The sequence below is a fragment of the Neofelis nebulosa genome, chromosome 8 (assembly GCF_028018385.1).
Source record: "Neofelis nebulosa isolate mNeoNeb1 chromosome 8, mNeoNeb1.pri, whole genome shotgun sequence".
Lineage (NCBI taxonomy): Eukaryota > Metazoa > Chordata > Mammalia > Carnivora > Felidae > Neofelis > Neofelis nebulosa.
Window position 1 is genome coordinate 22,904,226 of NC_080789.1, and position 16,822 is coordinate 22,921,047.

Sequence of the window (16,822 nt, forward strand, 5' to 3'; positions counted from 1 at the left end):
ATATTTCCCAAGCAGGCTCCATGCTGTCAGCACAGAGCCTGACATGGGGCTCAACCCTACAAAGCGCAAGATCATGACCTGAGCTAAAATCAAGTTGGATGCTTAACTGAGCCACCCAGGAACTCCATGAGTAAACTTATCTTGATGACCACTGAGAAGGCATAAAACTATCAAATCACTATATTGTACACCTCAAACTATTAACTATACCATAATTAAAATTAAAAAAAAAAAAAAAGAAAAGAAAATGTGGGTGCCTGGGTGGTTCAGTCAGTTAAGTGTCCAACTTTTGGCTCAGGTCATGCTCTTATGGTTCGTGGGTTCGAGTCCCGTGTCAGGCTCTGTGCTGACAGCTCAGAGCCTGGAGCCTCTTCAGATTCTGTGTCTCCCTCTTTCTCTGCCCCTCCCCTGCTCTCTCTCTTTCAAAAGTAAATATTGGGGCACCTAGGTGACTCAGTCAGTTAAGCATCCCACTTTGGCTGAAATCATGATCTCGCAGTTTATGGGTTTGAGCCCATCAGACTCTGCTGACAGCTCAGAGCCTGGAGCCTGCTTCAGATTCTGCATCTCCTTCTCTCTCTACTCCTCCCCCACTTGTGCACTCTCTCTCAAAAATAATAAACAATTAATTTAAAAAAATGTGGGCCCCTGGGTGGTTCAGGTGGTTAAGCATCTGACTTCCGCTCAGGTCATGATCTCAGTTCATGAGTTTGAGCCCCACACTGATGGTACAGAGCTTGCTTGGAATTCTGTCTCCCTCTCTCTGCCTCTTTCATGCTCTCCTTCTCCAAAAGAAATAAATAAACTTAAAAAAAAAACAGAAGGGGTGTCTGGGTGGCTCAGTCTTGGTTAAGTGTCAGACTTTGGCTCAGGTTGTGGTCTCACGGTCGTGATTGAGCCCACACTATCAGTGTGGAGCCTGCTTGGGATTGTCTCTCTTTCCCTCCACCCCACCCATCCTCGCTTTCTCTCTCTCAAACTAAATACATAAAACCTAAAAAAACAAAAAACAAGAAAATGAAACTTAAAAAATGGGGTGTGCAAATAAATATAAATCAGAAAATATGTAAGGAAATTAATATAATTTAATCGCAAGAGTTACTTTGAAGTCTTTTATTTAAAAAAAGTCTTTTATTTGAAGTCTTAAGTTTATTTATTTAAGTAATCTGTACATTCAACGTGGAGCTTGAGCTCACAACCCCTGAGATCGAGTCACATGCAATTCCAACTGAGCCAGTCAGGCACCCCTGAGATCTTTGTTTTAAATTTAAGGAGAAAGTGCAATTAAAAGTTGGTATACAATTCATGATAAGATAAGGTGATACTGATCAATGTATTTTAAGGTACTATGATTATGATGCCAAACTAAAAATAATTTTCAGCAAACTTTGGACTTTGAATATTCTATTATTTATGAAGAACGCTTGGTCTTCAGTATAAACAACCATACTGCACCATAATTACATAATGTGATAAATCACTACAACAGCAAGCATATTACAATATATAAATGTATAAAAATAACACATACACATTAAATTTATACAATGTATTATGTCAAATTTATTTTTTTTAAAGTAAAAGGGAATGAAACTTAAATGGCTGCAGAGAAAGATTAAAACTAGAAGTGAAGCTTAAAGAATCCCTAATGAAGTTTGCAACTTAGAGGCACCAAAACTGTAGAAGAAGCAAGGCTGAACAAGAAAACTGGTATACAGTGTGTATGTAGAGTGTTAGTCTTTCATATCCCCTCTGCCATATTATATGTAATCAGACCAATTATCATATGTAATCACATCCCGGCTGTTCAAACTTCAGCAAATTTCTTAACCCCTCTGAGCATTAATTTCTTCATTTGTAATGAGAGAGTAAAAAAATATCTACTTCATAAGATTACCATAAGGATTAAGTCAATATCTATCAAGTGCATAAAGCAGTATCTAGCACATGGTATGCATCTAATAAGCATGGTAAGCCATTAATGCTATGTACGAATTATAGTATGTATATGTATGTGTGTGTATTACTTTAAAAATCACTAAATAAAATCACCTTTGGGGAACACATGAATGGAGAGAGAACTTTCATCTTATGATCATAGCTCCATGCTAACTACACCTTGGCAACATCTTTGCTTCATCTCAAAGCAAGACTAACAATGAGTGTCAGAAATTAAGTACTAACTTAGAAAAGGATGTTATATTGTTCTATATCACTATATTGTAGAGTTGGGGAGGTGCCTCTGGAAGCTTCCCTGTATCATTCTGTGAGTATAATGGCTATATACTGCTTACCCGTGAACAAACGAGGAGCTGATTATGAAATGATTAGAAGCAAAACATTAAGGAGCAAACTGAAACAAGAACTAAAACTCGACAATCCATAAACATCACATAAGAAATGTTATCAGGCATCTTATAGTTTGTGCTATCTAAAAAGCATTTATTACAATGACAAAACTAGAGGTTAATTACTTTTTTATTATTGAATTATATTGTAAAGTCTACATCTACAATTTAATCAGGAAGAAATGCTTTGCATTTACATCAAGGACACATTTATTCTAGTGGAATAAAACAGACACAGACAAAAGACCAAGTACACATTAAAAAAAAAAAAAAAAAAAAAAAAAGACTAAATATTTTACCTGGTCCTACTTTTTACTATTTTGGACCATACCTTTCCTATTAGAAAATTGATCTTACACACATATAAGTTTGATTATCTTCCCATATTTTTAATCATTAAATGTAGTTTCTCACAATTTCTAATAAAAAAAAGATTGAAAACTATATGGGAAGCAAAGTTTAGAAACAAGAAAAACTAGACTGCTATTACTGTACTGTAGAAAAGATGAGTAAAATGTGCCCCCTCTGTGGCTCATTTCAAAGAAACACTTTTACTCAAAGAGGCAAGCATTTCTGATCTAGGAGTAAGTTTTCCACTCCCCTGTGGGACCAAACCTACCAAATGTTTCCGATCAACTGTAAAGTAAGTGAAAAATGTCTACAAAATATTTAGAAGCTAAATATCAGAATACAGCTAATGAAATCAAAATTGTGTGGTCTAAATATACATATTAAGCTTTTTACTTTAAAAGTATCTTTTTATTCCAGATGATATTTAAAATAACTTACAACTTTAGTGTGCTTTATGGTCAATGACTGTGAAGTTGAAATTCAAATGAATTTTTGTTTTACTTGATTCTACTAAAATTTCAATTACCTACTATTTTACTTAACCAAGTTATACATGAGGTAAGTTTTAGCTAAAAAATAAAATAAATCAACCACAAAGATAAGTTAACCATTTCAAGAGTATACAAAAATCATAATGCCCACTTCATATTCAAAGTTTACAAATGTATGTATTAACTACTTTGTATCTAAGAAAAGTTTACTATGTCATTTCAAAGTAAATACTTTCTGCACTTAAATCAAATTTTGTTGGGAAATAATTGGGCAAAAAAAACCAGGCAAATTTTGTTTTTGGTTAACAGAAGACAATGCAATAATAAACCCAAATGGAACCTAAGACCAGTGTTTAAAGTTTCTAACTTCTAAACAGACACACACTTATTTATCTAAGAAATATTTGGACAGAATGTCTCGCTGTAAATAAAAAGTACAGGTTTCCAATTACAGCCTTATAGCTAGCTAAACAGTTTCTAAAAACATGTACAGCCAGCTAACAGTTCTCTAAAACGTGTATGTTGCGCTAAAGATCCCTGCTAAAATATCAACAGCATTTAAATGGGTCTTACTGAAGTAGGACATTCATGATACTAGAAATCTTTTAAAAAGTGAGTACAATAGGGCTATAATAATTACTATTAATAAAAGTTACAGAAGAGATTATTGCTGTATGTTCCCCCATAAACACATCAAACCTATGGCAATTACAAAAAGTACAACCCAAGTTATGTTTTTTCTTACCGAATTTCATGTTTCACATATCTCTAAAGTTTTTATACAGCAGAGAATTCTTAAAATCTTTTCTGTAAGAATTCAAAGTATTTAAATGTGTAGCTTCACATTATACTATCATGTTTTGCCCTTCTTGTTTCCCAAATACACAAAAACAATATACATTTTTCTCAAAAGTGAAATAAGATGTCCACATTAAAAAAATAAAGCCTACAAAAAAGTTCCAGAGCTAAAAAAGATTATTATATGGCACGAGGTGATCTCCTACTAGTCCAAAGTCCAAAACATTTAAATGAAGTCCATTTATATATCCTGCTTTGCTTTTCAATGGAATACTACATTTATTCAGGTAAAATCACATTATTTTTAGTTCTCAAGTCAACAAGTATACACAAATTTTTTTTTATACAGTTATTAGAAAAAATAAGGAGACCAAATTGAGTGTGCCAAAGAGATATCATTCAGTTGGATTTTCCAGAGCTATTAGAAAGAAAATTAATGAACGGATTTCCTTGGTTGGTTTCCATAGCTTGATAGACCAAAAACAAAAAAATGGCCACAATAACAAACAGCAAAATTTTTATCCACATGGGAATAGAGCGTCCCTTTTTTGTCTTTTCTGACTTGACATCTGCCAAGGGAACATATTTAGGAACATATTTAGATGAAAAAGATTCTTCCATCCTGAAATCACTGAGTTCTAATGGCCGGCCGGCAGCCCCTTTGATTGGTCTGCGGCAACTAGCACTGTTGGGAGTAAAAGCAGGAAGAAAAAAATAAATTTAGATAAAAGTCATGATTCTGATATGTAATATAAAATCTCATTACCACTTCCTAATTTCAAACACATTTCTTGAGATAATAGTAGAAAACAGTCACATGTAAACAGTGAGGTCAGTCAGCCTATTTAACATTTCTGTACATTTTTCATTTAAAATGTTGGATTTTCATTCTATTAGAAAATATTCAGAACACTGATATTCACTAAACTTGTTTCCTTAAAGGCTTTTCAGAGGGGCACCTGGGTGGCTTGGTCGGTTAAGCGTCCGACTTCGGCTCAGGTCATGATCTCACGGTCCGTGAGTTCCAGCCCCGCGTCGGGCTGACAGCTCAGAGCCTGGAGCCTGTTTCAGATTCTGTGTCTCCCTCTCTCTCTGCCCCTCCCCTGTTCATGCTCTGTCTCTCTCTATCTCAAAAATAAATAAACGTTAAAGGCTTTTCAGAGCCAATATATTTAGAGGATGAGAGGAAAAAAAAAATAAGGTACTTTGGTGTGATTTGTTCAGTTAGGAAATAATTCAGGAGTTCTCTAAACACAGCCTTTTCAACTAGAAAAGGGAAACTTTTTTACTTCCTTCGAGGTTTCTGTTTATATAACAAACTGAGAATTAGAAAAAGGAGAATTAGATAGTAGGCAAATTATTTATAATACTTCAGCTTATCAAAGTTAATTCTGAAACTGACTCAACTTTGAAGAATATGAACTGGTGACTTGGAATTAAACTGCTCTCAAAAGAACAGTTTACTTCTGAAAACATGGGTACAATAACCTTGTGAAGAATAAAAATCATAATTTCCCTATTATATGCTAGCCATATTTCAATTAAAAATAAAAGGTTAAAATTCCTGTAGGTGCATATGAAATAATCATGTTGTACATCCTAAATAGATATAACTTTTATGTCAATTGCACCTCAATAAAGGTGGGAATAAATAAGTAAATAAATAAAAATACCCTAGTAGAATACACTAATACTTGTTTTAATGTATCTGAATACCTAATTCCTGTTGGTGTAGATGCTTCAAAGGGAAACATTTCCTTAAGAATATCCCTTTCTATTCTTCTTTCCTCTGTTTTTTCTCCCACCTAATAAGAAACAGACAACCACAAGTTAACAGTGTAAATGTGCAATTAAAACACAATTTAAAAAAGAAGTTTCAGAGAACAGAATGCATTCAAGTCTGCCCCAGCTTTTATCACTCCCCTTTCTAAATCCATCATTGCTCAAGTATCCATACACTTCCAAAGCTCTCCTCAAATTTCTTCACTGTGGAGATATGTTAATGTGGTAATGGGGGCAGGGGACTGCCACACATTCAAGCTAACAAAACAACAACCCCAAACCACCCTCAAACTAAAATCCAGTATAGTTAATATGGCAGCGTTAAGTTCCCCCCACTGGATTTCCCATGCTGTTCATTCATATTAAGAGTATACTGTTTCTTCTTCCGTTAAGAATTTTGTAATAAAATAACTGATGAAATACAGAAGATATCAAATTAACATGGATCCTTAAAAGTTTTAGTATATGTGAGTCGATTCAATCTTCCTAACTTAAAAAACACAAAATGATTTTTTAAATTACCTGCTTATTTTGATGTTTACCTTTATGCCCAGATCAGAACCACCTTCAGTACAAATTCATTAAAATTATAATGCATCATGCAGTTAGTACTTCAAAGCTTAAGTATACAGGAGTTAATCAATTCAAGCATCATACAAAGTCACTTAAAAGTCCCATTATTTGACCTTTCAGTGAAAAGATAGAATAGCCTCCCCAATAGCCCAGAAACACTTTCAACCCACATCCATAACAAAGAGAACACATTAGAAGCAGCGCAACAATGAATACTCCCTTGAAAGGTAGAACTTAAGAGGCACATGGTAGCAAGCTGATAGTATTAGCATATCATACTATATTAGTTACTTTCGACTGTCACTAATAAAAGTATGTCTTTAAAATAATATATGCATATATATATGTATATATATATATATACACACACATACACATACACACACACACACACCCAATTAAGAAAGCTCTGCTCCCTCCCACTGCAAAAGACAAATATAAAAAATTTCCTCTTTAAAAGATCAATGATAGCATCGATCTAAATTTTATGCATTTACTTCAGCTCTTGTCAATGGTTTCTTTGGTGTTCTTCTGGGTATGTCTGAGAATTCAGTGATTGGCAGAATAGGAGCTGCATGCTTGAAATTTCCAGTCACCCTATTGACAACCTGCCAAGATTCAAATTATTCAGACTCAGAATTATCCAAACAACAAAGACACGTAAAAAGAAAAAAAAAGATACTCTATTTCTGTAATATTCAATACTTTCTCTTAATAAAAATTTAGGCAAAAGAACCTAGAAATGAACATATTCAATGCTTCACATGTGAAGCCTTAGCACTTTTTAAATATTTTAGCAAAAAAGTTTCCTTATAATACTTGGGTAGGATTCTTGTACAAATTGATATATTTAAATTGACTATATTGAAAAATTCTAAAATTCAGAATGGGGAAAATGAGTTTAAAATATAATGTTTAAAAACACAAATTTGAGATTTGCCAAATTTACCACCTCCCCAGTTCTAATTAAAGGGTAATTTACAAAGAATACCACTTGTATAGTTTATGAAACATATTTACTAAGGTTTCGTTGCTTGAAGCCATTATAGTTTCAGCTATGGGAGTACTCTCTGAAATTATTGCACCATCTATACGAAAATGCTCTGAAGTTTCCACCTGTTAGTTTGAAAACAAAACAAAAACAATAAATATAAAATAATCACTAAAGCCCTACCAATCTGAAAACCCAATTCTAAGCAATAAGCCTTGCATCACCCTTTTCCTTGGAGTTCTTCTTGACCCTCTTGTGGATTCCCTAGTTAATGCCTGCAGAGGTCCGCCTTTTGAAGATCCACTTGTCCATTCAGTCTCAGTTATTCCAGCTTGAGAATAGCTCTATTCAAGTATCGACACATTAAAAAGTCATATTCTAACATCAAACACCTTAAAAATGGCCACATTACCTAGCACAGTGAGAAGTCATGAAAAATCTCCAAATGCCAGCATTTGCAAACAATGCTATGCCCTCAACATATTTCTAAACGTACTGACTAAACCAATATGTAGGCATTGGAAAATGCTAAAAAGTATGGTAAAATACATTAAAGCATCCAACTACAGGAGCTTACAAATTGTAATATGAGTGAGAGGGAGAAAAGCACATAATTTTATCACTGCTCCTTCTGTGACTTGCTGTTTGCTATTTGGTTCTTGTTTCATAACTGCACCTCTTTGGCTGTCTAAACAAAAAGCAGGCTGATCATGACTATAATAAAGTCATTTATTATAACAAGCCCATTTCCTTTCAAAACAAAATAAAATTTTATAATTGTTAGCATAAATTAAACATTGTCTTTTTCAAGTAGGATTATTTAAAGGTTCAGTTTAAATTATAATCCACACACAACTATCTGAACGTAAAAGTTCCCAGGTGTCAAACTTTTCTTAGAAACAGATACTAAAATTGTGCAAGAAGAACTGGTGTTAAGTTACCTCTTTCACAAACACACAAGCCTATAATGTCAAGTGCCAAACCTACACTTCTCACTATAGAGATAGCAGTAGTGATGGACCACTGGTACCTTCCAGTCCCAGATTCCTTTCTCCCTGAAAAGCCAATTGATTTTTCCTCATTTAAAAAATAATTTAGTAGTTCTTACATAATAGTTTGAAAACCACTAAACTAGTACTTCTCAAACTAATGTGCATATCCATCACCTGGAGCTTTTGTTAAAATACAGATTATTGATTCAGCAGCTCTGGGGCAGGACCTGAGATTCTGCATTCCAAGTAGCAACTTACTCAACTTTGAAGCCACAATTACCAGATGATTCTTTTAAATTAACCAGAGAACATCTATCAATGGTTAGTATTATACTAAAGTGTGCTTATATTGTCACTTCTGCTTTCAAGCTAATATTTTATCTAGATAACTGAGGTTTTTATATCCAACTCAGTGCCTATTAATTTTAAAGACAGATGTATTTTACTCTCATCCTGAGACAAGAGCACTCATCCAGTAAGCATGCTTATTTAGCTGGAAACATTACTACCTAAACCCCACAAGGTACAAACATAGTCTCCTATCTAATTTTTTATTTATCTATATTTGGGATTAGTATTAAAGAGTTTCTCTTTGACTCATAATTAGAAACTCTGGGTTCCTTTTCCTGCTATCAGAAAATATGTGCTGAATGCAAACTTAAGATTGATCAAAAGACAAATGCGTAAACAAATTACACACAAATATGATAAATGTTTATTAACAGTTAAATTCCTGATTATTTGAATAGAAGGGAACAATAGTTTTAATCTGAGGTTCTCAATCCTGGCAGCATAGTATCAAGTGGGGAGCTTCTAAGAGATATCAAATGCCCCCAACCCCACCTTAGTCTAGTTAAGTCAGAATCTCTTCTAGAAGGCGCTTGGGCATAGTTAATTTTTACAGCTCCTGAGGGGATTCTAATGTGCAGCCAGGGTTGAGGACACCCAGTTTAAGATACTATAACTGACTTATGATGCTATCTCAAAGTATTTTCTTAAAACTACTTTCAATAATGCTTCCTCTTTAATAGTCAATTGCTCAATGCCAATAAAATTAGAACCAGTATTTTAAAAATATTATGGTTTGAGAGTGTATCTGGTATTATCAGTGTATATTAACTATTTTAAAACTCCCCAAAGAATTAAAAATTACATTTCTTGAAAGGGCTAATAAAACTGATAAAATATAAAGACCAGATATTTTATCTACAGCCATGAAGGTGGCATGTGGAAAAATATCCCCTTTCCTTAAAATTGGTTGTCTCCCAAATTCCAGGATTTTCCATTTGTTATATTTTGAACTGAAATAATTTATCAAAAATTTTACCAACATCTACTGAAACTATTATGGTTAATAAAAATAAATTACATGTTTACATTTCTATTAGTTATCCTTGAACTAAAGGTCAAGTTCCATTTAAATATTCTTTATATTCTTCTGTGGAAAGAAACACAAGAAACACCTTGGTTGCCTGTGGGAATAGCTGGAAAGGGGTGGGAATAGCTGGAAAGGGGTGGGAAAGACACTTCTCACTATAAATCATATATACTTCCTTTTGTCCAGGTTTATTAAATTCTTTGGTTGAGGACTATCAACTAATTTTATTAGTTCTTTGACTATCATTATCTAATTCAGAATTAATCATCTTCACAGAAAACTAATGGAGAACTCTTCACACACCAGAAAAAATATTCTGAAGATTTTTTCTATCAGAATCCACTATAAACAAGTGACGATTACTGACTGAAAAGAATGAAAAACATTCCTATGTAAAATTAGTAGTTAACGTGATTGCTGTATACTGTTGCCAAAATACTAACTGCAACTTTCATCTACTTTCAGCAAGATGTTCTCCAGCAACTCCTGAATTTATCAGGAGAAAAACAGGAGACAGAAACAAAAACCTTACATTGCCTTTCAATATGCTATCAGGCAAAAAGTTATTTGGAAGACAATAGGCAGTTGAGGCACAAAAGAATGCAGGAGCTGGGCTATAATAAAAAAGGCTATAGATCTGTCAGTAAAAATACAAGCTCTAAGCAAAAATTTACACAAAACGAAGTTCTAAAAAAGAAATAGTATTAATTAAAAGCCACCTTACTCTGAATAACTATTAATTTAGGTGAAATAGGAGTAATATGGTTACTCATATTAATTTTTAAAAAAACACAGAATCCTATTCCTCCATTAGAGAAAGGTACTCTCATACAATGCTGGTGGGAGTGTGAAATGTTTTATGCGGGAGATTTGATAACATCGAGCAAAATTACCCAGTAACTTTACTTCTAGATTTCCCCAAGATAAATTGGCTAAAATATGAAATGATATGTGTAAGGCTGTTCATCAGTTCATCTTTGTATTATCGAAACAGCATAACTGAAAATAATCCAAATATCCACCAAAAGTAAAGTAGCTGAATAAATCCCAGTACATCTATAAAATGCAGTGGTACAGAGCAATGAGGACAATGGCTATACTGTATTCTGATATGGAGTGATCCCCAGGATATGTGTTTAGATTAACAGGTAGAAATGTGCAAAATTCACTGCCTTTTATGTAAGAAGAGGAGCAAAAATAAATGTATATATCTATACAGTAGGCTTCATGCCTAGCATGGAGCCCTATGCAGGGCTTGAACTCACGACCCTGAAATCAAGACCTGAGCTGAGATCAAGAGTTGGAAGCTTGGGGCGCCTGGGTGGCGCAGTCGGTTAAGCGTCCGACTTCAGCCAGGTCACGATCTCGCGGTCCGTGAGTTCGAGCCCCGCGTCGGGCTCTGGGCTGATGGCTCGGAGCCTGGAGCCTGTTTCCGATTCTGTGTCTCCCTCTCTCTCTGCCCCTCCCCCGTTCATGCTCTGTCTCCCTCTGTCCCAAAAATAAATAAAAAACGTTGAAAAAAAAAAAAAAAAAAAGAGTTGGAAGCTTACCCTACTTAGCCGCCCAGGCGCTCCCTTAATATTTTCAAAAAGAAAATATTAACCAAAAGTTAACAGAAATAGCTACTTATAAATAAAAGGAACAAAGATAAAGTCCAGATTTCTGACTCTCTTATTTATGCCTAAATAAAACCATATACATTTAAAAATCTGTATGAAAGAAAAAAAATTCACTCGTGACTTTAAGCACAATATTTTGATGTTACGCCCTAACGACAGGAAAAACTGCCAAAAACAAACAAAAAAAAAACCAAAAAAAACCCCCCAAAAACCCAAACTGCGTTTTACCTGCCTTCTTATCAAGAGTACTGTATTATTTAGAAACATCTGTATAGTGAAACTAAGTAACTCACGTTTTAAGAACCAAGATACTCAGCATAAAAGAGATAGATAGAACATCCATAAGTTAGATAGCATTCACAAACTTGATGAATTCATGATTTACCTTTTCCTAAAAAATAAGTACTCCTAGCTCTTCCTAGTAAAAAGGGCTGAAAGCAATGACAACCCAGCAGAATGCACAACCTAGCATCCACTGTAGGTAGCTTCCAAATGTTTTCAATGAAAAAGATTAGGGTTCTTTGGAAAAAATGTCTGATTTGGTAAAAGGCAGGAAATATACATGAGCCTGGGACATCTTACTGTGCTAGAAAACAAGAAACTATCAAAGACAAACAGCGTCAATAAAAGGACACAGAAACCAACTCAGTAATTCCTACTGAATAAGGATGACACAATTTGAACATGGAAAAAGAATGATGAGTGTAACTGATTCATAAATGAAATATATGAAAACCATGCTAGTTAAGAAATATTTTATTGATCACCTCTCAAAGTGACTAGGGCACTTTAATTTGAAAGTTGGCAAAGTATGCTGGCTCTCTTGTGTGAATTTTATTTCAAGGTAACTATGCAGGTCATGAAAGAAGTTTTTTTTGTTTTTGTTTTTTAAGTTTATTTATTTTGAGAGACAGCTTGAGTGGGGGAGGGGCAGAGAAAGAGGGAGAGAGAGAATCCCAAGCAGGCTCTGCACTACCAGTACAGAGCCCAACACGGGGCTCGAATGTGGGGGGCCGGGCCCCGGTGCCAGGCTGAGTCAACAGGGAGCCGTTGCTCGACCCGGTCTCAGCCTGGCACTGGGGCCCAGCCCCCCACACTCGAACCCACAAAGAGGCTAGATCATGACCTGAGCTGAAACCAAGAGTCAAGATGCTTAACCGACTGAGCCACCCAGGAGCCCCATAAAAGTTCTTTATAAAAGAATTCCAGTTTATAGATGTAAAGGAATAAGAGAATAAGAAAAATCACTACCTTATAACCTCAAACAACATAGTGGTTCTAGGCAATAATCATAAATGGCTATCATAACCATTAAATGAAAGGGTGATGTGGAACTTTAAAATGGATGGGTCATGCTTTCAACATCTGAACCTATTACTAATTTAGCACTGTTTTCCTTCTGAAATGATGCAGTATGACAGCCACACCATTTATGAAGTATTCTGGTCAAAGAAACTGAACCTGAATCTATCCAATCCTCTAGTTTGATGCTGTGCAATATGGTAACCACCAGCCACATGTGGCTATTTAAATTTCAGTTAAATAAAATTAAAATTTTAGTTTCTCAACTGCACAAGCCACATTCCAAGTATTCAATAGCCACATGTGGCCAATGGCTACCCCAACGGACAAGAGATATAAAAAACATTTCCATCATCACAGAAAGCCTAGTACACAGCTCTACCACAGGTCTAACTTCCAGTCTACAGGACATATAGGGTTACGGAACAGGAAATTAAAAGACAACTGAAGAAGCAATCTGCCAAATCCAGAATATGGGAAATTCTGGAGAACTGACTTGGTTTCTTCACCAAATTAATAGAGGGGAGTGGAGATAGCTACAGGCTTGTGAGATCAAAACAAAACAAAAATCACCAAATGGTATGTGTAGCTTACTTGGATCCTGATTTGAGTAATTTAATCATAAAAGAGGTATTTCTGAAACTGGAGAAATTTGAACAGATATGAAAAAATTAATGACTTTATTAGGTGTGATAGTATCAGTGTTACATATGTATATATGAAACAGCTATCTTTTCGAGATACATACTGAAAGTACTGACATTTTAATGTATGAAATTATGTTAGAGATTCACTTTAATATATTACAGTAAAAGCAAAATATAAAACCAAAAGGAATTTAAAAAGCTAGAGGGTACACGGGAAGATGAACAAAACTGGTAAAATGCTTAAAACAAGTGACACTCTCTGAGTACAGGGTCCTTAAACACTTCCCTCCAATTTTCTTGATGTTTTGAATTTTGTAGAAGGCCACTATCATCTCCTAAATTTACTCTGTATTTATCCTGTCCCTCAGTTTAGATTCTCCAACTCAATTAAACCATACTTAATACCATCCTCCAACCTGCCTTTTACCTATTATCTGACCAGTCAAGCATTCTTGATGGCACTATACCATCCTGCCTTTATACTGAGAACCAAAATTCTCCATGCTGGTCTATTTCATTGTCCGTTACCAGATTCTTCCTAATTTCTCTTTTCGTGTTATTTCCTTATTCTTCAGCACGTCCCTGCTGCTAAATAAAAGGGCAATAATATGTTTATTGCAGTACTGGTTTTGTATTAAACAAAATCTTTCATTGAGTGCTCTATACATTCTCTGCAATCCCCAAGCTTATTTCTAACAAATAGTTCTGAAATTCAACTTATCAAGTACATCAAACCAAGACAGACCTAGCTTAAGCAATCAAGAACTTCCTCTGAGGATGTGTGACTTTAAAATGCCAAAGAGAAGATGGAAAAGTTAAATAACCAACTAGACAAATCTTCCAGCTAGGCAAATTAAGGATAAGGAAAATGACTCTACGGATAGCTATCTTGTAAAGGTCAGCCAAATCAATGCAAGATTAGAGTCAATAATTTGTTCTCTGTTAGTTCAGTTATACCTGTGCTTATTAGTTCTCTCTTTAGTTTCCTACATTTTCCTTTTGAAAAATTGTACCCTGCCTCACCTACAAATGAAAAAGAATTTTCACCTCAAATAAGGAAAGAAAAGTATGGTTTTAGGAACAGACTAGCTTCAGAGTTGAGGGAAAAGCCACAGAAGACCAGCAAAAGTAGAAGCAAAATTAGAAATCTAGACAAAGATACAATATAAAATCCATCCTTTCCTTTAAAAAAAAAAAAAAATGCTTAGGCATTTCCAACCTTTTAAAATATTTCCCTTGAAAGTATGACTGGCTTTGAATCACACTTAGCACAGAATCAAACACAAATGAGACATTTATTAAACACTTGGCTCTTGCAGTTAAGTACAGGCTACACTACTGACAAAAAACATGAAGTTTAGATTTCTAAGGCCATTTAATGAACACTGGAATGAACACGTCATTGAGGGCTGGAATTTGGGTGTCAACTATTAACCAAAGGCGAGGACATAAGCAAATTAGTGCTGTCAGATTATTTATACCTGAACACAGCGATCAGAAAACTAAAGATACCTGATTGTGTTCAACTCTTCTTTGCTTGAGTGTTACTGGAGTCTTTGCTCTGCCCTTTAGTGGTTCTCTCTTCTCAAGCTTGAGCTCTATTTTAGAGTCTGGAAATAACATCGGAGAAACATTACTCTCGGAACTACACAATAAACTACAATGTCATCCTCACTACTCTGGAACCTTCGTTTTAGACATTCTTATGTAAAACAAGTTTACCTACTGGTTATTACCTCAATAGACTACAACTGTTCAACTGTAATTTCTGTCTTTAAAAAGTTTACTTCCCCATTCATATTTTATTCATATTTGTTTATCTCCCCCACTCCTTACGATTTATTCTCCTCTCCTTTTTCTGGATCTAGTAGCCTAAAACATAAAGTGAATTCAAACTGCCCATGGAGGCTTTTCACTCAAAACAGCTTGGGTGTGGGAAAAGGACATTAAAACACAGTTGTTACCATTCTTTTGTCCATACGGTGCATAACTACTATATGAATAAAGGTTAGCTATTAAAATTTGAAATATGGAAGAACAAAAGCTATAAGGAATTTTAAGGCTGAAAATACCTGCATGGTATCAAGCCTCTAATAATAATAAATAGATGTGGTGACATTAATACTTTAGGGCAGTTTAAAAGTCCTCCCTTCTGATTTGATGTGATTATAAAAAACCTGGGTACAACTGAGGTTAGAAGAATCCCACTTACATAAAATAAAACTCACAGGTCATTTCTCCTCCTTCTCTCCATAATAAAAAACATTTCTTTGAAGAGAAGCTAGTGCATATATATTAGTTAGCATATCACCACGATGCCAACAACTCAAATATATCTTTTATAGTCTTCAATGTTCCATTCACCTAGCCTTCGTTTTTTGTCACCATTTGAAGAGCTAGATTTTTTAAGTTTTATTTATTTAAATAATGTCTACACCCAACATGGGGCTTGAACTCATGACCCCAAGAGTCGCATGCTCTTCCAACTGAGCCAGCCAGGTGCCTCAGAAGAGCTAGACTTTTAAAGACTTGTAAAAATTTTAGTTAACTTCCACATTTTGTGGCCATTTATCAAAGTATAGCAAAATCAATGTCACTGTTACTACTAAAACTTCTATTACCAAAAATTTAAGTTAGATTATTTTCCTACCAGAAACAGAAATGGGAGTCAATTCTTAAACAAAAAGCTTAGTTTTGCATGAACCCAATGCACTGGTGCTAAAAAGTAGTCAGGATAGGTATGTTTTTGCTAATTATCTAGTCTGGTACTAATCAGTCCACAGTCTACTTGCAAGTCTCCCCAAAAATAAACAGTGATTTTTACCATCTTAGCTCAAATAGTTCAATCTTTACTTAGGATTAAGGTACCAACACTACCCCCCAACCCCAAACTTCTATTAAATGGACTTATTAATATATTTATGTTTAGGATAATCCTTAGCATTTTAACTCAGAATCTAAAAATTAGAAATCACAAAGTAACGAACCCAGTAGTAGTTGAGCAGAAATGGATAAAACAATGAAGGTATCTGGTCACAGAGTAATTCTTCTCACAAATTTAAATTCTAACAGCCAATAAAAACATAGTGTTTAACAGAAGAAAAACCACAAAACAATACTTAGAATATTTTCAACTATACCACTGGAATCTCAAGAGAGTTTCAATGAAGAAATGGAAAAGGGATGTTCATCCACAAATACCTAACTTGTTGCAACTCTGAGAATAAAACACACATACAACATGTTTCTGGAGACCACACAATACTGTTCAAATTACAACTTTATTGAATTTGCAGAAGCATTCTACAGTAATACATTTAAAAAAAATCACATTGCACTTAGTAGGTACATGTATACATGTACATTCCAGAAGACAAATAACAAACAAAATTACTCCCAAGAAGCTGCAAAGATGGACACGTATAATAAGAATATAGTAATGGCTAGGAGTACCAAAGGGACTATACTTTGCTGATACTTAATACTACTATTTTCAGTAAGAATACAAAGAAATTTGATTATCAAATGCCTCTACAGTTAGACTCATCTT

The 16,822-nt window shown here is 34.6% G+C and overlaps 1 protein-coding gene across 5 annotated transcripts in view; it reads right to left on the bottom strand.

Moving 5' to 3' along the window:
- Positions 1-2,460: 2,460 nt before the first annotated feature.
- TMPO (thymopoietin) overlaps positions 2,461-16,822 on the bottom strand; it is a 31,106-nt gene continuing 16,744 nt past the window's right edge. Inside the window, exons 4-9 of one of the 5 annotated variants that reach the window (XM_058741697.1) lie at positions 14,785-14,882; positions 7,559-7,678; positions 7,364-7,459; positions 6,841-6,951; positions 5,705-5,793; positions 2,461-4,673 (exon numbers count right to left, since the gene is read on the bottom strand). In XM_058741697.1, coding sequence (XP_058597680.1) covers positions 4,388-4,673; positions 5,705-5,793; positions 6,841-6,951; positions 7,364-7,459; positions 7,559-7,678; positions 14,785-14,882 — 800 coding nt within the window. In that variant the 3' untranslated portion in view covers positions 2,461-4,387. The remainder of the gene's footprint in view (positions 4,674-5,704; positions 5,794-6,840; positions 6,952-7,363; positions 7,460-7,558; positions 7,679-14,784; positions 14,883-16,822) is intronic. The other 4 variants (XM_058741699.1, XM_058741698.1, XM_058741700.1 and 1 more) reach the window with 4 other exon arrangements.